Genomic DNA, 22,445 nt, shown 5'->3' with positions numbered 1-22,445 from the left:
TTTATTTGTATGGTAGACCTCTCCCCCCACCTCTACTTTAGAGAGGAGTGTCGAATCACCCTAGAAACAATAATTGCCCCTTAAAACCATCACATGCCAAATTTAGTTCCATTTGCTAAATTAGTTCAAATTTGGCTTCGTTTGCATGCTTAGTTCTCGAGTTATGCAGAAATTTATGTTTTATTTGTATGACGAGAGTACACCGGATCTCGCCGTTTAATGCATTTTTAAGTCATTTGGCATCGAAAAAAAATTGACTTTCCAAATTTCCTTCACTCCCTCCTTGGAAGATTTTCGAGGATCAAAAAATCAAAATTTTGAGCGGCACCCCTAAATCATGTCCGATCGAGCTGAAACTTTGCACAGATCATTTTTTTGGGCCAATAAACAAAATGTACATGGTCGGTTTTTTAAATTTGACATGACCATTTTCGCTGCCACCCTAATGATCGTCTATCACCTTCTGAGAGAATATGGATAAATTTATTTTTTTCATATGAGAAAGGTGTTTTCTGACTTTAAGGGAATGAATCAATAACCAAATTCTTCTTTCACATTCAAAAAACGAAAAATACATGCATAAAAAAAGAATTAAAAACGAAACGAAATTTGAACCGTATACGCTTGTGTGAAGAAAAATATCTCAACAGAGAGAGCAATCCAGATTCAAGCGCGTAGCACGGCTCGAATTTCAGCGTAAAACTCAGCTTAAAACTGAGCAACCAAACATTTCACACATTTCACAAGGAGGGTACAAAAATCTTGTTGCACATCAGCACCGAGTTGTTCCTCAGAAACGCCGATGTCAACGTTTAATGATGTTTCCTTCGTTGTGTCCCCGTTTAATATCCCTCCTATCCAAACGATAAACTTTTACTTAGTCGCGGCAATACATACACACACTCTTTACAGATGCACGGGCCGAAGATTGTGCAGTCCACTGATCATTCAACAAGAGCCAAAGGTTGTACCGCTCATGACAACTCTACACGAGCTGATGATTGCGCCGGTTAGTGACCATTCTATCCTGGATTCCTCGAGTCAAGAAGACGCACCACGCTAGATATGGGGTACATACTAGGGGGGCGTTGCTGATTAATGGTCAGCTGCATCCCAATAGGAAGTATCCCGTGTCGGGCACACGTACAGAGCATTGGAGACAGCAACATCCCAATTACGAGAACACTTGTAATACTAACCTCAAGCCGACCGCGAGTAATCGGTTACATATTACTAACATAGATAATAAGAAAAACTGTCAAAATATTGAACTCCGGCCCCGTCAGGCTAACGCCATATGAGCCTTGATAAAAATATATATTTTGGGAAAAAAAAATCAGCACCGAGTTGCATTCTGAAGACTGAAGAGGATAAAACAAATTATAAATAAGCGTTTTTATGGCTTTTTATTCATTTTCCCTCAAAATCCATGATAAACTTGATAAAACAAATTGAAGCTCTCCATCGTCCTACAATTCGATCTTTGACACCACACTTCTATCGCTCTCAGTTCTGCTGTAATTTTATTTTATGCGTCTTCAAAACCCACGCATATCGCTCAACTGTGTCAGAAGAAGAGATGAACAAATACTTTTTTGTTAATAATTCATCAGTCCACATATGAAACGCGAGGAAAATATCTTGAAACGATAGGAAGAAACATTTTCTTTCTTTATTATAGTGATTTTCAACACATTTCGGCTGGTTCGTCACTTTTACTTCCACATTTTTGGATGTCGGGAGTGAGAATTGAACTCGTGATCTCTGCGTGAGAGGTATGGATGTTACCACTACGCCAGATCGCCTCCTATTTTTCTAGTTGAAAAACATATTTAAACACAATTAATATCGATGAGATTCAATATTTCACTACGATTCTGAATTTTCGCCGTGCAATCGAGATGTTGTTGAATTCACCATAGTTCACCGAGTTCGGTAAACGTGAACGTCCTTCCCCGTTCATGTTCACATTCGAATGCTCCTAGGCGTTCCGAAAAATTATTTCGCCGTGAACTTTTAAAGGATATGCTAAGAAACTCTCGAGTTTTCAGTGAAAATTCCCATATCGATGCAATTTCATTCAATCGGATCTCTGCACGAGTTGAAAAACTTCGTTGCTTCGGGTTGATTCGTGAACAACTGTATATTTTATCCGAATTACTTTTTGAAGCTCGATGTTTATTTACTTCACGTTTACTGGCGAACTTTTAGTATGAACGTGAACGAATGAATTGTGTTTAAATATGTTTCTCAACCAGAAAATGTTTCTTCCTATCGTTTCAAGATGTTTTCCTCGCGTTTTATATATGAACTGATGAATTATTAACAAAAAAAGTGTTTGCTCGCGCTTACGAGAGCTCTGAACCAGCCTTTAAATGGTACTTAATTCCACTAATTTAAATATTTGACGTATTTTTGATTCGGATCAGTTTAGAGACAGTTTGCACTCAAGAAAAATTCAATAATCTTGTCATAGTTAAAATTTGACCATGTGCGTAGAAGAATGTTTCTTATCAAATGTGATCCTCTATCACCTCCTGAAATATCTGGGTCAGTTACCTAACACTGTATATGAAAATGTATGATTTGTACGCTACAAAAACTCGGATAGTTCTACACAGTTTGAGCACAATTTGTAACATACCTGCTGTGAAGCAGCAACCGCGCCATTATTTTAATACAGTAGAACCTCAATTATCGATTATATTGTTGTGAAGCGAGTGCTAGTTTCTGTTTTGATCGTGGCTTTCACATTATCTGACCACTGGTGTACACGTCCTTACAGATTGATTGAGCTAATTTATTTCTTTATTGATAAAACATAGTTTTCAGGCTGAGATTTTCGTTTTTCCACTTCATTTTAGTCCTTCATTACGTGATTCGTGGAGACCTTGCCACTCAATTCCGCGGATAATCGAGGATCTACTGTATACAAAAAAACAATTGGCACGAATGTTTGTCAGCGTATCTCAGGAGAACGGATCGTCAAATTCGAGCTGTCTTTCGCTCATGAAATATTTGTACGGCGATAAAAGTTATTTTTTTATGAATCGATTTTCCATATATTCTGCCGTGAGATTGTCTATACTTCAACCCCAAAACCTTAAAAACGCCTAATAAACACACTTTAGAATTAAATTTTGTAATCAAAATCAACAGTAACAGTAACACTATTTTTTGCAAATGGTGAAAAATCTTGAACGAAAAATGTATTCGATAATGATTTCATAGTAAAGGGTGATTTTTGAAGCACTTGGTTTTTAATTTACAGAAAAAACGCCGGAAAATAGAATGAAATATAAATATTGGGGGTTAAAAATCTATCCTTGCAATTTTTTTAAGATTATTTCAGATTTATTTCATAGGTACATCGTTTCGGTGCTGTGAGGCCTGTGGCACAAAGTTACCATATCCACAGAATAATCTGTATTTATACAGATTTTTCAGACTTTTTGAAACCAAGAATCTGTAGATACAGATAACAGATTTTTTTAGTATACTTCTTTGCTGTGGTGGCTGAGAGGAGACACACGACCGCAAAGGGTTAATACAGACTTCTTTACAGATTTTCTGAGAAAAAACTCAGATAAAAGATTTTTTGAGACCAAAACGCAGATTTTATTATGGCAACCCTGCTGTCTTGTTATAAAGCAATTTCAAATGAAATCGACAAATGACAAAACATGAGTATTTTTTATTCGAATGAAAGTTTGTATTCCGTTTGTGTTGGAGGAAATATGAGATTTCACAGCATTTGAGATTTTTTTTTACTCAAGTGTAACTTTTGAAAAGGGCTTATCGCTTTAGTAAGAGAAATCTTTGATAATTAATATCTCAAAAACTATGAGTCTTACCGAAATAGTGTTTTAGAAAGAGTTATAAAGTTTTTTTATTTACAAAAAAAAACTTTAATTTGCAATATCTAGAATATATATTTTTTATTTAATTTTTATTTTTTTATATGCAATAGAAGTCATGTAGAAAATTTAAAAAATGGGTACAAGATGGTAAAACTATTTTTGACGAACTTTGGGGATCATCAAATTTTTATGAGTTTTCGAAACTACGAATTCTTGTATGTTTACAATTACTTTTTTTTTGTCCTTTTTATAGTAAATAGGCTCTTTTAATATGTTTTTCGTATTATATCGCCATGCTTTTGAACTTTAATGAATATGCTTATAATGTTCAACAACTTTTCCAAATACATCATTATGGTAAAACTATATATTTATGAGTAACGTTGAAAACATTATAGCTACGTTTTGTATCAACCCACATGTCTTCAAATGTTATTCAATGTAACTCCTAAACATATAATAAAAACTAGCTGACCAGGCAAACGTTGTTCTGCCAAATAAATTATTTCTAGTGAATATTTTGGGTGTTGAATAAAACACACTAATGTATTGTAAGTGTGTTTGAATATTTTAACGATCTTTAAAATAAATCGAATGTGACCGATAAAAACCGAATTAAATGATTTGAACGAAAGGTTATATGATGTTTCTTGGTGTATTTCATTAACGTAACTGACATGTTTGATCTCTTAAAAGTTAAACGTCAACTGAAAAAAATAATATAAGTTTGTCGTAAAGTAGAAAAAATGAAATATAGAAAATCAATATTTATTGCTGTCTCCTTGTTAGAAAATACGTGCATGTGATTTTCAACATGGCTTAGTTTATAACAGCTTGGTCTCGTTCATAAATTGGAAAACAGCGATACGCCAGCTAACTTCAATGGAGCTGATTAATCGGCCTGTTTGGAATAGCGTTATTTTATCGTTGTGGAGGCGATCTGGCGTAGTGGTAACATCCATGCCTCTCACGCTGAAGGTCACGAGTTCAATTCTCACTCCCGACATTCTTCCAAAAATGGAAGTAAAAGTGACGAACCAGCCAAATGAGTTGAAAATCACTATAATACAGATAAAAAAAAAATTAAAAAAATTATCGTTGTCATTCAATCGAGGAGTATTCACATCGGTAATCTAAGTTTGAAACACAGCCATATTGATTCCTTTATTCATGGATGTTTTTATTACTCTTCACCGATTTGTAGAACTCAATATTCATATATGCATATGCGTGATCGGATTTTACAATTCGATCGAAATCGACTTTTACACTCTTAAATTCGTTCACCTTGTCGCGAAACAATGGTCAAAATAAGTCATTCGTATTTGTGGTTCAATTTACTCTCTATCTGATCGGCATAATTCCGGAAATAATTCTAAATTGTTGAAATTTGAATGAAAATTATTATTCGATTTCGTTTGGATGCTAAATTTGTTTTGAATGTGTTTGCATGCTAAATTTTGCGTGTTTATTCCACCCGAAAAACCATTACTATTTTTGCTTCATAGAAATGGAACATGGAGACCAATGTTGTTTACGTCGAATTGCGTGGCAAGGTTGTCACATTTGCTCAACTCGATTGGACTTGAGCTTGAACAGAATGCAAAATTGCGAAACCCTTCTGACTTGCACTGTAGTCACGCGTATTCTTGAGCTTGCCACTCCAGAATACATTCAAGGCGTATTGTTCGTCATATAAATCTCAACTATTTACTAATAAAAATGACGCAAGTAGTACTACGTTGAGAGGGCGTTGAGAAGGCAAACCTTGGGAACGTTAGTGCCATTGATGAAGAACATAGCGAGGGTCGTATGAACGGTGTGTGTCAACGATGAATTCCAGATTATTGTTTTTTCTTCGCATTAAATTTCTCGTGTCACCGTGCTATCATGATTCCAGCAGCGCTTGTGCTTTGGATCTACACAGGTGCTCTCCAGCTGATGTTTTATCAGGGTTGATGGCAATAGCGTGATTGTCATTTTGTAATCTGAGCAAATGTGATTTGAAGAATTTCGATAACTCATTGTGCTCATTCAAAAAGGCTTCCAGCTCGTCGGAGATTAATTGATGTTACTTGTGTATTTGTAGATGGATGTTCAATGAAGCGGGCGTTACGCCATCAGTCATTGAACAACTTAAATGAATTCGTTCTGTTGAAAAAACGAACAAAGGTTAAATTATTAGAATATTTTTGACACAAAAATAATAAAATCGCAATTAAAAATAGGGAATTGGGGTCAAAATTTAAAGTTATATGTATGGAATGAAGTCAAATTTTTGAAAAAAAATATCCAGATCTTTTTTTAAATGTATGGTTATCGGTATCCTATTGGTATCATATATAGTTTACAACCTATTCTCATACCTACCAAGTATTTTGGGTATAATTTCATCAAAATCGGTCAAGCCGTTTCGGAGGAGTTCGGTAACAAACACTGTGACACGAGATTTATATATATATATATATTTTTATATATATATATATATATATATATATATATATATATATATATATATATATATATATATATATATATATATATATATATATATATATATATATATATATATATATATATATATATATATATATATATATATATATATATATATATATATATATATAGAAGAAGAAGATAAATCCTAGGTCAAGTTTCCGTCAAGGGCTCAGATCCTTCTAGTTCTTCAAATACAAGAAAACCTGTTTTTGTGCGGTTTTTTTTTATATTTTTATCCCATTTATTTATTTATCAGGCTCATTAGCATTTTATCTGTAACAGAGCCGGGTTTTTATCGTGTACATGTACATATGTTTATGTTTCTATAAATTGTAAATTACACAGTAGAAGTAGTAGCCATTTAGGAGTTATGTTTTCAGTTCCATTACATTATGGCAAATTACACTGTAGTAGCCATATAGGCGTAAGGGTATTCTATCTGTGTTCCATTGTTCAGCAGACCGGACAGCGGAGACAGTTGATATTGATCATTGTTGGGTTATTTTTAGAACAGCAGCCCGATGTTTCTTGCAGAGCAGAGCAGTTGTATGGTTGAATCGATCTTTGTTCCACCGTGGATCGATCTCCATAGCTGATGATGGTTGCGTGGACGTAGTTATTCTATAACAACACAAAGATGGTCCATTGAGGGCCCTGAGTTTGAACTCACGATCGATCGCTTAGTAAGCGAACGCGTAACCAAGTGACTACGAAGACCCCCTTTTTGTGCGGTTATTCTGTGCGATTTTGTTGTGTGGTATATGAAAAGATATTCTCGTCCATTTGGTTTTTGACGTGGGACTACGTCTAACCGGAATATATGGGGGGTAAAATGAAAACCTAAACACAGAACATGCAGGAAAAAATGAAAGATTTCGAATGCTTATAACTCGAACATTTCTCGATAGATCGGAAAGATGTTTGCATTGCATCAATTGGTAGGAAATATTTCTACGCATCTATCACAATGAATAAAATGTTATTTTTCATGAGATAAACAATTGAACAACTATGAAATGTTAAGTGTTATCTAAACGCCCTAATTACCACGTTCTGATTGGTCAAATTTACGGTTTCCCCAACACAGACTTCTATGTGCCTGGGGGAAAGCGCTGTGCAAATACATGCAAGTGGAGAAGGGGGGACATTTGTTTCCATCGAAGTATGTTCCCTAACATCAAAACAAAGCTGCCTGAGTAAATTGCCATTGCAACTAAAAGCAAGTGGGGGAGATTTTTTGTTCCCATCGATGTATGTTCCCGAACACAGGCATCAAAATCGATGTGCCTGGGGGAATTCGCTTTGTAGAAACATACAAGGGGGGAGGGGGGGGATTTTTGTTTCCATTGGAGTATGTTCCCTAACACAGCCATCAAAACCGGGGTGCCTCGGTAAAATGGCAAATACATGCAAGTTGAGGTAATTTTTGTTCCCACTGAAGTGTATTCCATAACACAGCCATCTAAACCAAGGTGACTTACATTACATGGCGTTTGTTCAAATTCTTTACTTATACAGCAACTAGGTTGAATTCAATTGAATTCTAAAACTGTTTCACTCAATCAATAACTTAATCAATACAAACAAATGATTACTAAGCCAACGGTAGTCCCACGTCAACCTTGCGGTTATATCATAGATATAACCCACCCATTTTTTTTCGATGGTTTATATGCATTTCAGTGCGAAAAAAGCATATTTGCGTCTAAATTATCCACTTCTCAAATCATTCCCATCCTTCCATCAAATGCTCTAAGTTGCGCATGACTTATTGCTGTTAGAAACAAGTTTCGATATGCAACTAAAAGCACAACACAGCCACGCGCATCCGAATAGACAAACTGTTCCTTCGCAAAGCAGGGAAACAAAAGGAAATCGAACGGTCAACGGCGTAGATTTGAGTTATTTTCTTGGGGGGAACTTTTTTATGCGGTCCCTATCTACCGCACCAAGATTTTTTTTTCAAATTGTATACCGAACACAAATTTTTCAAGCTATTGGTGAAGTTCTGCACGACTTTTTTATGCGTTTTTTGTGCGGTCCCTATTCACCTCACAAAAAAAGGTTTGCCTGTACGCGATGTATATGTGAATATTTCTTAGAAATTATGTACGAGCTCACGTGGATACTACCCATACATTCTCCTCTCTCTTCGTGGAAGCATGGGTATTTTTATTTGTGAAATTCAAACAATCGACTTTTTTCCATTGTCGACACAATCGGTTATCATTCAATAATTGACGATGAAATTGTTATAAAAATAGAAACGAAAGCTCTAAAATGGTTTTGATATTCAATACATCTCCGAAACGTTTTATCCCATATGGGTACATGATAGTCCATTCGATAAAATGGGAAAGTATATAGGTAACGTTTTGATTCAAACACTCTAGCACTTCAAATACACGTGTTTGAGTGACACAAAACTGTTGAAACGGACACCTCAAACGAGAAAGGATTGTCAAGGGGAGATTAATTGTCTCTGTTGCTAATACAGCAAATACTATCGTGGAAAGCGCAACAATTACGGAAATAAAAATTAGAAAACAATCCGTGGCTATCCCGTTGTTGGCTGGCCGCCAACGGAAGCAGCATAGGAGAAGTTTATTCGAATCATTTGCCAAAAAATTGTTTCACACTTTTCAATCACCTTTTTGTTTCTACCAACTTTTACCCTCCCCTAATTGAATTCTCTCTAAATAGTAAAAGAAACCAATGTTTCACCTCACTTACCCGAAAGTCCTCGTAGTTTTTCAACGAGTGTCCATTGCCGCTACCGTAATAGGTAGGTGATTGGCTGCCACCGCCTCTACCTCCACTGCCACCGTTGTTGTTAGCTCCACCACTATTTATCTCGGGAGAGTTGGGGCTGGAGTTGGACATCGGCAGCCCGGAAAAGTTAAACGGATTGCCTGAGTTGATGATCGGCGACGAGGTCGTATTGGGGCCGCTGAGATTTGAACTGAGTATGCTGCTGGCACTGTCCGGACATCCGAGGGAGGAAATCGAAGAAAAGGAAGCCAACGAAAGCTGCTGCTGGAGGCCGGCGCTTTTGCCCGACGATACATTGCAACCGCTGGAACTGCTGCCGCTGCTGTTGTTGGCACTGAGCGACGATGATGTGGAGGTAGATTGCGATGATTGTGATGAGCCCAAAATATCAGAGAATGACACATTTTCTACTGGAACGAGATGAAGATTGCGGGAAACCGATGTTAGTCATGGTGTTGAACATTGACAAACTATCTATGTTTATGACAGGGTTTTATCGTTTATATAAATAAATTGGTTATACAGGTCGGACTCGATTATCCGAGCTGTTATTCTCAGGAGATTCGTTTCAAGATTTTTTTGTAAGATGATTTTGATTATAATCTAAGAAGGTTGCAATCGGATAATTTTGATCTTCTGAGTGGTTAAAACACCGTTCCAGCGTTAAAATATGTTCTCATGTAAGTTCTCCGTTCTTTGTGCAGTCTCGCCCTTATTCAAATACTTATTTGATGCAGGAACATGTGGAATTACTTCGGATATATAAAAGCCCAACGCACTTCTCCACCAAGCCTAACAGTTGTTGAGTCTTCAAATTAGTGAAGTTGTCACCGATCATAATAATTTAGATTTGTAGTGAAGTAAGTGTACCCCCTCTCAGACTACCATTCCTGAAGACAGTTCTAAGTTTGTTCTCAATCTCAATGAAAATAATTGATTGCTGCTTACGACATCCACTCTTAAGTGCGATTGACATACGACATCCACGTCACGTTCACGTCCCGTCACGTCACGTTACGTCAGTACCATGCAATCCTCATGAAAACGCTGCTGAAGAGCTGAGTAAAAAGTCTATATATTATTATTGTTCAATCTCGGGTCGGGACAACGGGATCTAAGCATTTATTCTTGAATGGCGTTAACGTTCCCTATGGAACTTTTGCCGTCTCCACGTATGCATCAACTAGCGCCATTTATTAATACTTAGTTGAGATTTCTTAAGCCAAATAACACGCCTTGAATGTATTCCGCAAGCTCTAGAATACGCGTGACCACAGTGCAAGTCGAAGGAAATTTCTTTAACGAAAAATCCCCCGGCCAGAACGGGAATCGAAGCCGAACACCCGGCATGATAATGTGAGACGCTAACCACTCGGCCACGGGTGCACGTTATTTAAGCATTTAATAAACATTAAATAAATCATTCCTTTGACATTTGATGTGACGGTGCTGGTGCAAGCATTGACTGCATGTGTGAATTGGTGGAGACGTTGACTGAACGTAGACGTTCTTTTCCGTAACGTTCTTTGTGAATCGCACATTACTCTTACTCGGCCAGTATTCAAATTATCTCAATACACTCACAAAAATCTTTTATAATAATATAAAACCATTATTAGTATAACACTGTTCTAAATTCCTTGTAGAAACATTATACTCTATTAACCCATTAACGACCAAGCCGTAAATATTATTTTCTTAACGAAAGCCACTGGCGTAATTTCGATTATTGACACTAAAGAAACCCCAATGTTCAAGAATTATTTTTTTCCATCTTCCATTTTCCGGGAAATGACTGTTCGAAAGTCGAACATTGGCCAAAACCCGCACTTTTTTTTTGTAAGCACAAACATACTGTGAACTAAAAGTCACATCAATTAGCTAATAAGCGGCAACCCCAATGTTCAAGAATTATTTTTTTCCATCTTCCATTTTCCGGGAAATGACTGTTCGAAAGTCGAACATTGGCCAAAATCCGCACTTTTTTTTTTGTAAGCACAAACATACTGTGAACTAAAAGTCACATCAATTAGCTAATAAGCGGCATTCTTAATCCACTGCATAATTTCATATTCCGCGACGAACCAGCACAGGTGGATGGAGGTCTTTAAGTATAAACCTGAATAATTAACCTATGGTGAGATGTGACCTTTCTTATTCCACGTAATTTTGATTTATTACCGGCTGACTTTTCCTTTCTGTTAATTTTACAATGTCTGATCGTGGAGAAATGTCAATGCTTATAAATTATTTCTTTCCGAACATTTCGAACATTTCCCAAAACCTAAAAGTACAAAAACTCTGCGAAAAAAACAATGTCATTGAGGGTTTGATGGTTAGGTTAGGTCATTTAGCTATTTTTTATCGATGAGATCGCCTACCGGATCCAGCGAAAAAATATTTGTACCAGCAATTTCATTAGAATCCTCGTTACACGTACTGATGATTCCTACAGCACTTCCAGATATGGTAATTACGGATGAAAAATCATACAGATTTTCAACAATATTTGCTAAATTAATGAATACTTGTACACATTCAAAAATAAATTAAATAACTATCCATCTTCCAAAGTAAACAAACCAGAGTGCACTGCGTAGGTTAGATGTATTGGTATATAAACAGTATCAAAAAAAAGTTCGTTATTGCCAACATTCGATTTTTCGAACACTCAATTTTTCTGGCTGTTAGTTCTCTGTTCTCTGAGGCTCAATCGAATGATTTTTGGTCTACAATACAATGTTTGTTCTTTCATCAAAGTAATACTGTCTAAAAGTTCACATATTCTAGTATTTTATTGGTTTTTTTTATTGAAATTGAAAAAATCTTCCAAACATACTTGCTTTAAATCGTATTTATTGCCCAATAAAGTTATACGAAATTAAAAGGAAGTGATGGTAAATTGAAGCTAATGAATTGAGTTATCTTTTGGTGTGAAAACATTAACATATGGTTGCTTTTCAAAGACATGAAAAATTATTAAAGTTACTGTTCGATTTTTCGAACGCTTGGCCTAAAATGGGTTAAATATGATTTTTTCAATTAGCAATAATCGCATCTCGGAATTACCTCATTGGTTGCGATATTGACATTGCTCAAAGCTAAATTGGATACTTATTCTAAACGAAAGGGATTGATTAGTAGAACACAGTTGTTAATGAAAAATGCAAATCCAAAGGGGTCGCCACCACAAGATGGCGCCATATTTATTTTTTTCACAACCCTTTCAATATGAGTATCAAATGAAAGTGCTCGACTGGTAGAACACAGTAAATCATGAAAAATGCAAATCCAAGTTGGCGGCCACTACAAAATGGCGGATTACATATTTTCCCAGAACCCCATCAATATGGATATCAAATGAAAGTGATTGATTAGTAGAACACAGTTATTTATGAAAAATGCAAATCCAAAATAACGGCCACTACAAAATGGCGGATTACATATTTTCTCAGAACCCCATCTATATGGATAACAAATGAGAGGGATTGACTGGTAGAACACAGTAGATCATGAAAAATCCAAATCCAAGATGGCCGCAGTTCCCAAGTAAACAATTCCTTTCTAATGGTTTCATTCAGCTTCACCTATATGTATGTATGTTTGAGTGTTTGTAGGATTGTGCCACATTAACCCTTTCGCTACGAGCGTCGTCTATAGACGACATTCGCGCGACGACTTGTGTGTACGAGTGTCGTGTGTGTACGAACGTCGTCTCTAGACGACATGAGAGTGTTACTGCACATCGATCACACCAGCGCCATGTACATACTTTTCGACGCAATGCTACGTACTCCGGCGGAGCACACATTCAAACATACATACAAACAGGTCAAGCTGAATGAAACCATTTAAAAAGTAATTAGTTATTTGGGCGAGATGGAAAATGGGAAGGTGGGAAGATTTTTCAAATCTGTGACGTCACAGATTTTGTTTATGTATGTTACTTTTCTTATAATAGTCCAATCCATAGGAAAAGTGTTGTTATTAAAAGTAACAATAAGCAAATGAAATGAACGAACTAGTTTTTTTCCTAAATCAATGCTAGCGTTCAAAATCATTAGGGCCCGACATTTTAACAGAAACTAAAATTTCAGTATTTTTGAAGTGTTCCAGACTTAATTTTAATTCAATTTTACTTCTCGTTACGTCGACCAAAAACGTAAACGAACAAAGTCAGAGTCACACAATCTTTTGTTCCTTTGACGGATAAACATTTGACAGTGCATGGTAAATAAGGTTGCAAGTTTATTTTATGTAAAATGAACTTGAAAAATAAATTTAATTGACTCCGTATGACTTAGATTGAGACGAAAAGTTTTCTGCTTGAGCCTTAGTTTTAGACGACTGAAGTTTTCAGCAACCTAATTGTGAAAAAAGTATTTCCAATATCTGACAAAAGTCAAACTTCCATGAAGTTGCTCTAGAATCCAAACATAGTAGACATTAGAATACTATTTCTGAAATCAAAGAAAAAAGTAAACATTTTAGTTCGTGATATGTTCTGTTTTTTTTTGTTCAGAATTCGAAAAATATGATTTGGAAATCTGTAATTAGCTTCTGTACATCCTTTTTTAACGTTATTCGTTGACATATTCAATTTTGTACCATTTGAGTAACTGACTGGTATGCCTGGTATGTGAACTTCCTATCTTCTTGGCTACTAACACAATCAAAGTTCAACACAACCAAAACCCGTGAATCTTCCCACCTTCTATTCTTCATCTCGTTATTTGGGGACTGCTGCCATCTTGGATTTGGATTTTTCATGATCTGCTATGTTCTGATAGTCGAGCACTTTCATTTGATACCCATATTGATGAGGTTCCGAATTAGTAGATAGAATAACATTTCGGAAGAAACCTCAAAGTTAGTAATTTTTAACATGTTATTATTAATTTTATTCTTAAAATCATATTAAACTTGATTGTTTCTATCAATTTAATTAAAGCTCTCTAACCATTCTACAATTTGTTCTTTGACATTCAACTTCTATCTTTCTTTATTTCGCTGCAATATCGATATAAACAATTCCTGGTGAAAACTGAAACAAAATCTTCGGAAACCTCTTTTTTCCCAACTGTACATATACTAGCCACTTAAATTGCACTTGAAATGTTAAAAAAAAAATTTCAAACTGTATGTAATCAAGTCCAATATTGTATATAATCGAGTCTATATATACTCGAGTCCGACCTGTATATGATTACTAGCGCTGTGTAATTATCAACATCGCCAAATCATTTTGCAAACAATAAGCTTAAAAATTGGACTCATGAATTGAATACAGATATCGATACAATTTTTTTGAAAAAAATGTAAGATGAAAATATTCTTTAGATCATAAAACACAGCTATTATTTTGGTACGGTGTCGGACATGTCAGTGTCGGTGTAGTTTTTCGGTGGTATTGTGTGTTTTTCGAATCCTGGTAAGTATTTATCATATAAACAAGAAGTATGTAAGGTTTTAATTCTCAAATTCTAGTTGCAGTCAACGAGAAATAGGTCGCGCGCATAATTGTACGGAAACACAGCAGATGGCCATCCGTAAAATGTCCAAGGCAACCAACGCCAAATTTTTTTTGGCCGGAAATCAACTTTCTGGGACTAAGCCTGGTGACAATTAAACTATGGAAAAATATAATCATCGAATTTGAAGAACCGGAATGTTTTTTTCGTGTAACTTTTGAAAAGGTCTTACGTAACATTCACATCAACTCGAGAATAACGTAGTTGAAGACCGGGACGTTGATCCGCGAATTGTTTCAAAAGGAATCGATCTTTATTACTACTTGCACCACTAGCAGTCAATAATAACTCTGAAAAACCAAATCATTACTGTTGTTATGCGATTTTAGTTTGAAATTGAAGCATCCGAGCGAAAAATACATTGGACAAATTACGTTGAACGGTGAGAATTTGAAAATAACGACTGAACTTCTCCCAAAGTCAACACCCGAAAATAACAAACACTCAAAATGACCGAAGTGCGACTACGTGTTGTTTTGATTGCTTTGTTACTTCGGACGTATCGAGCGTCAGAGGAAAGTGGCGTCCGAAACAACAGTCGAGCGCTTAAAATTTGAATCTATACATTGGACATTTTTTGTATCGGTGACAAAAATGTGAAAAGGATAGATACATGAACGATTGTTTTCGCAATGCATTTAATGATTGAGAACTAATAGTGTACATCCATTAACTCGATTTGTTTACATTTGTTACGTAGGACCTTTTTAGAAGCTACGCGAGATTTTGTTTATTGGCCCAAGAAAATTACCTATGCAAAATTACACCAAACACTTGAAGTTTTGATTTTTTGACCTTCGAAAATCTCCCAAATTTAGAAAATCTAAATTTTTTCTAAATGCTAAATGATTCCCAAATTCCCTTTGAGGCACCCCCAAATCATCCTCGCTTGAGCTGAAACTTTGAACAGGTAATTTTTTTGCCAATAAACAAAATGTACATGGTCGGTTTTTGAAATTCGATTAAATTTTTTCATACACCCATTGCCACCCTAGTGTACACATGCTACTCGGCGATACTTTTCATTTATTTGGTCAATATATTTTGAATACATTTCTTCTTTTAATGCATATTAATAAGACACATTTAACTAACCATGCGCGCAAGAAAATTTCGCGAAAAGTTTTTTGCTGATTATTATTATGTAGCATCTTTAGAATTCGAACTAGCAAACGATGTTTAAAATAATCATTTTGTTATTACTTTTTTTAACTTTTAGAAAAATAAAGAATTTGCCAAAAAAAATATATTCATTCCTAAAAGTTGAAAACAATCTCTATTCGGAGAATTGTAAAATTGAGCGTACACCTTAAATTTCTCCAAAAAAATTAACCTTGTAAATAAGATCTTGGCGAATTAATGAACTTTTTTCGTCAGTGTGTGATGTCAAAACCAAATCACAGCTTGGGCAGTGTTGGTTTTTGTTTTTTGCAAACATTGCGAACGAACCCTTAAACAAGCATTCCAAAATTGACTTCCAAAGTAGTCTGTCCAATGAGTAGCATACATACAGGAACAATCTGAGATGTCGTGTTGACACTATTGAAAGACCTGTCAGCGCAGACAATGTCCAGAGAGTAGCATACATACAGGAATGATCTGAGATATGTTGCCCGTGAACAGATCTTAGAAATCGGATGGAAGACAGATGGTGTATAGGAAACCAGGATCGGTGCTCCAGATTAGGCATTTGGTTCCCACAGTAAAACACGACGGCGGCAGTTGGCTAATAGGTAGGCTTCTGGAACTGGAACCGAAGAATTTATCGATCCGGCTATGGGCAAGATGGCTTAATTGAACATCCTGAAACGTAACTTGCAGTCTTCCGAGCAAAAATTGGGTCTCCCTGGTGATTACTTCTTCCAATAGGATAATGGCCCGAAGCACACTGATCTCATAGTGCCGGAGTGCCTGCTCTATAATGTCCCAATCAACTCGAAACATCTCCGCAATCACCGGACTTGAACACTATTGAGAATCTATGGTCGGAAATCAAGGACCGCCTGAAGAGTAAAAATCCAGGGAACAAAGTGAAACTCAAAACGGCAATTGAAGATATCGGAGTGAGCATTCCATCTACAGTGGCCAGAAATCTCGCTGAATTGATGCCACGGCGTTTGCAGGCAGTGCTAAATGCCAAAAAGGGCCATACAAAATAATAGGGGATTGATTTTTGTTATCTATTAACATTTTTGAATTGATTTCAATTTATTTCATGAAAAACTTAAAATGTACACTGAATTTTGCCATCTGAATTGAAGAATTTTGTTTGTTTTTTTTATTTTATTTTTTTTTCATTATCACTACATGAGAGTAGAAAGGATCGATCATACGATGAATGTAAATCGTTTCAAATTGATTATTTTTTAACCCCGAAAAACTCAAAAATACCGAAAAAACCAAGTGTGTCTACTCAATTTTGCGAAAAGTTAACTCCGTATTAGCCTTGGTGTTCTAGTTTTTGGCCTTATCAATTCACCATAATAGACTCGATATCATATGTTAAAGTGTTAAGGAAAAACAAATCCTTACAAAGAACGAAAAACAACATTTGCAGCACAACTCAAGAAATGTATTAAGCTGTATGAATTTTTTTCAGAGAAATTACAACACAGGAATGATCCATGATGTGGGTGAAGATATTCAGACTAGGAATCATCCTAGAATTACAATGTTCCTAGATGACTCGAGCGACGAGAACTAGAAAGCATTTTTCTTTATATCAAAAATACATTAATACTTTATGCAAAAGGAATTGTAAACAAATTTGAATTATGTGATACAAGATTTCTTGAAGGTGTATTCAAAGAATAAATTTTGCTTAGTTTGTTTTCACGCTTTAAACGAAATCCCGTTTTATTGCATTCTCGCATAGCACGAATTCAATGAATTGTGTTCTTTGGGGGATAGGAATATCAAGTCGAAAAAGTGCTTCCGTGACATACAGTATTTTGAAAACACACATAATTTGATAGAGAAAGTGTAACTGTGAACCCAAATTCCGTTTCTAGGGCATTCGATGTACAATTATATCAAGGTGATGTATGATACGCTAAGCCAACATCACCACCACTGCCGGATGTTGTCTCACCATTTCAATTAAGTCGTTTTGACACCGGTCAAGATTCTTCGAACTCACGCGGCGATCAGTGCGCAAACATATATGATATCCACATCATACCCAGTGGAGCAAATCTGTGCGTCCACGACTCGCCGCCACTAAAAAAGCAAAACAAGGCGCGCAGAACTGTTGCTGTGAAAATAATAAAAACGGTGAAAGAAATTTTAAAAAAGGCACAAATAGTGATGTTGATATGGACAGTCACCAAACCGTAACGTCCATCTCCCATTGCCTCCGACATGAGCGATAGTATGGTTCCCCCTGCTTTAACTCAATATTTCTTGTTTTCGTTGGAGGCGCTTTGGGCTGTTTTCATGGAAGTTAACAGACCGCTGAATGATCTTGCGGTGCGCGAGAAGTCAGCCGATAATAAGTGTTATGGCAGGTGTGCGCAAAGGTAAGCGCAAACGCGCCATCCGCATATATTGTGTACGCTTGTTATGAACGAAGAAGAGCACCAAAAAGGAATACGAGACCTGGAAAAGGCTGAAAGGCTAACTACCCTGGGGGCGAAAAGAGGAGTTGTGTGGCAGTGAAAATTATATATCGTACTACTGATTAATTAATTAATTACACGCCTAATAATAAGACTAAAAACGCGTGTGTGTGTGTGTGTGTGTATGGATCAAAAACTAAACACGTTTCATGAGGTTCACCCTGCGTGGTGCGTGAAATGGGGAAAACTTCATATACTAGAGGGGGAGAGAGCAATTAGCAAATCATATAAATCCAGTGTTTTTATCCACATCACATCAATTGTTGGGTGTGCAATTTTATTCGTTCCGTTTCCATAAGACGGCTCGAGGTGCTATAGATAGTCGACGGTGACCACAATTTTTTCCGAAACGTGAAGTGTCGACATCTGTCATTCAAATTTTTTACGATTCTTTGAGTTTTGCTCAACAAGTTTTATGTTCGTTACGTTGAAAATGTCGAGTTTCGTTGCAAACAAGCGCTATTTGCGGGAAGTTTTGATTTTCTGTTTCCATTGGAAAAAAGTGCATCTGAAGCGCTTCGAATACTTGAGGTAGATTATGGTTACTCTGCACCATCGGATAGATTTTACAGAGTACGTGTAATAAACGACGGAATATATCCGGTCCGTCTGGTTTGGAGGAGTTCTCTCGGTTACCTTCTTAGGTTTCCCATAGTTGACTCTCCGCCGTCGCGATTGGTTTTGAATAAAAAGTACGTGCGATAAAAAATAAGAATATATAGCCGGCCCAATCAATTTTGCAGGGTTTCCTTCTCAGGCTACTCAACGATAATCGCTTCCGCATGTTGTGACATATCATATTTTAGCATATTATAGGAAGCCACAAATGGCTGCCACAATGGCGCTCACTTCTTTCATCTCCCTTCCTCACCCCTCTCCCGATATGCAAAAAAAAAACTATTTGCGAAACAGTGTGTAGAAAATGATCGTTTTCGCATACTTTTCATCAAGTAATATCAACCAAACTCTAATCGATTACTCACAAGACATTAAATTTTCATTTGCCGTCGCAATGTATAATGAAAAACGTCGGAAAACTCGAGCTAGTGCTCTGAAAGTTAAATTTTAATTTTTCAATTTTCCGCAATGGTTTTGTTTGTATTGGTGGAAGCATCGTTATTTTTCCGAAACTGATGCCAGACAACATCATCGAAACAGCCAATAAAACCACTCAATAACATGTTATTCCCGAGTCATAGAGTTTCATGTCATGAAAATCAATCAAATAAAATTGTGTTGATATCAACACAATTGTTATTTTTACGTTTAATGGGTCTATAATGTAAGTTTTAGCAACTTTGAAAATTGGTTAAGGAAATTGTATTGCAGAGCTAGGAAACACTGCCACGGCTGCCTCTGCTGTCAAAAATAGTAAACGGAAAAGTATTACATTCAATCAAAATGCCTCGGCCAACGAAGAGAAGGGTTAAAGCTCTCCTACGTGAATATGTGAAAAAAATACGACCAACAAAGAAAAATATTAAGGAACTAGCTGACCCGGCAAACGTTGTTCTGCCATATAAATTACTTCTAGTGAATATTTTGACTGTTGAATAAAAAATAACTAATGTATTGCAATACATGTGTGTTCAAATGTTTCAACGATCTATAAAGTTAATTGATTATGATCGATGAAGGATAAATTCCACGTGGATATCGAGCAGATACGTGAAGATTTGACCGTGTATTGCATTAGACCGAGGGAACTTCCCGAACCTGAGTGTGATGTGGAGATGGAGATGAGATCTATGGTGTACAGAGAAATGGACCGGATCGATCGGATCTCAGGATTCGTCGTTTGCACTCAGAAATCTAATCATTCGTGCTATGGAATGTAGCAACCTTTCCTCGGCGCAAAATAAACTTCAAAATAAGTAGTCCGTATTCGTGGAGCAATTTAATCTGTATCAGATTAGCAGACACGAAAATAATTTTGAATTGCTTAAATTTGGATGAAAATCATTACTCGATGTTGTTTAAATACTTAGAAAACAGTCCGAACTTAACGATTCTTCTATAAATCTTGTATACATCCAGCAACATGTTGGACGAAATACGTGTAATTTTGTAATAGAGCCCATTAAAGACTGCATTTCCTTTGTTTGAACACACGTGCTGTCGTTTGAACAAAGGCTGTGTAGGTGTTATTCATGATAGCGTCTCGCTATCATTCCTCGAACCGCTTCTGTTGATTGTCTCATAGGAATCACAGTCGTTCGCTCTCTACCTTTGCGAATATGTTGACCATGGATTATTGACACAGCTCAAGACATCTTAGAATGACGTTGTCCTAACTGTGCCAATTCATCAAACGACACACATAAGAATCCATCGAGGACACTCTTTTGTTTGTTTCGTCTCCTCCAACCACATAATATTAAAATATTAATTCAAAATGAGTAATGATGTTCCTAATAATTAAAGTAACTGTGGCGCATTGGATCTACACACGTGCTCTTCAATCGGTTTTTTATCAGGATTGACGACAATAGCGTGACTGTTATTTTGCATTCCGAGCATGGGTGTGATTAGAATAATTTCAATAATTCATTGTGCTCATCCAAAAAGGCTTCCAGCTCGCCGGCGATATTCCGCGTTTTATTCGAATTGAGGTTACTTGCGTATGTGTAGGGTGAAATTCGATGAAGAGGACGAAGTGCCATCTGGCATTAAACAACGTAAATAAATTCGTCCTGTTTAAAAAACGAACGACGAATCAATTATTTGGCATCGTTCATATAAAAATACATGTGTCGCGATAAAAAAAGAAGATGAGGGTGAAAATTGATTATATATGGTATAAGTTTTTTTCCAAGCCAAATTTATGCAAAAAAATACGAAAACAAAGTCATTCAGATTTCATTTGCATGGGACCACCCTAATCGGTATCAAATATAAAGTAATAGGTAATCCTAGTGGTATCATAGATAGTTTACGACCTATTCTCATGCCCACCAAGTTTTTTGAGTATAATATCATTCAAATCGGTCGAGTCGTTTCGGAGGAGTTTGACCACGAACATCGTGACACGAGAATTTAATATATAAGATTATCAACTATAATCAACTGTTAGATGTTTTCGGACTCTTCATCTTCATCAACCTAATGTAGTTCCAATACTGATGAAGCATTCGCCCCCTCGGCAGTCGAAAACGAATTTTCGGTATAATGAAAAATGAACAAAGTTCATTGCACCTGGCATTTTTTTAATTACACCGATTCTCAGAATACAAACACGCGCGCAAATTTACTGTCACGTCGTGAACCGACTCTCGGAATAGACTCCAACGTACAAAGAACGACAACGACAACGCCACAAACACAACTCTAACCAAAGTCCCATCCGGAGAATCCATATGTGATAAGGTTATCGTAATTTCTGTGCCTGCAAGCAACCAAACAGGACGTTGAAGCAAAATCTGATGACCGGAAGACGCGCTTGAAAGTTGTACAACAAAGTTTTGTCGAAGTACGAAGGATGTATGCAGATGGATGACGAAACGTACTTGAAGATGGATTTTGGACAACTCCCAGGCCTGAAATGACCTGACCACTGCTAGAGGAAACGTTCCCAGCAAATTTGATAAATTTGCCAGGAAGTTCTTGATTTGACAAGGGATTTGCAGCTGTGGACAGAAAACAAAAGTTCTCAAACATGACAATGAACTCGAAAATGTATAGGAGAGAGTGCCTGCAGGAACGTACGGTGAAGTTTCGGCCAGATTTGGCAAGCTGTTACCACAGTCGAGAGGTGCTTCGGTGGTACCTTGACAATTACATTGAAGCAGACTTCAATCCACGGATTTGACTCCAATTCCACCCAATTGAAAAATATTGTCCAACTGTCAAGCGGAATTGAAGAAGGATGCCAAAGTAACTCGGGATGCTACAGACATGAAGAGATCCTAGAATAAAATGGCCGCTGAGGTTGACCAACAGAGTACACCCATACCTCGCTATACGGCCGCTCTTTATACGGCTTTTCGTTGAACAAGCTTGGAACCGATCGGATAGAGTTTGTATGAATTTGTATTGGAATAATTGATTCGTTATACGGCTTTTTTCTTAGCGGCCCAGGAACGTATCTAGGCCGTAAAGCGAGGTATGGGTGTATCCAAATTTTGAAGGAGGTATTCGAAGAAGAGTTCACGGTCGGAACAACTAAT

The 22,445-nt window shown here is 36.6% G+C and overlaps 1 protein-coding gene and 1 non-coding gene across 6 annotated transcripts in view; both read right to left on the bottom strand.

Moving 5' to 3' along the window:
• LOC129770872 (cytoplasmic polyadenylation element-binding protein 3) overlaps positions 1 to 22,445 on the bottom strand; it is an 85,878-nt gene that overhangs the window by 26,340 nt on the left and 37,093 nt on the right. For 4 of the 5 annotated variants that reach the window (XM_055774034.1, XM_055774027.1, XM_055774044.1 and 1 more), the window contains exon 4: positions 9,093 to 9,541. In XM_055774034.1, coding sequence (XP_055630009.1) covers positions 9,093 to 9,541 — 449 coding nt within the window. The remainder of the gene's footprint in view (positions 1 to 9,092; positions 9,542 to 22,445) is intronic. The other variant, XM_055774060.1, reaches the window with a different exon arrangement.
• LOC129763674 (U4 spliceosomal RNA) lies at positions 12,088 to 12,234 on the bottom strand. Its single transcript, XR_008741009.1, has one exon. It is a non-coding gene; the product is annotated as a U4 spliceosomal RNA (small nuclear RNA).

The sequence above is a fragment of the Toxorhynchites rutilus genome, chromosome 1, assembly GCF_029784135.1.
Source record: "Toxorhynchites rutilus septentrionalis strain SRP chromosome 1, ASM2978413v1, whole genome shotgun sequence".
In the NCBI taxonomy this organism is placed as follows: Eukaryota; Metazoa; Arthropoda; class Insecta; order Diptera; family Culicidae; genus Toxorhynchites; species Toxorhynchites rutilus.
This window is presented reverse-complemented; position numbering and strand designations above follow the sequence as displayed.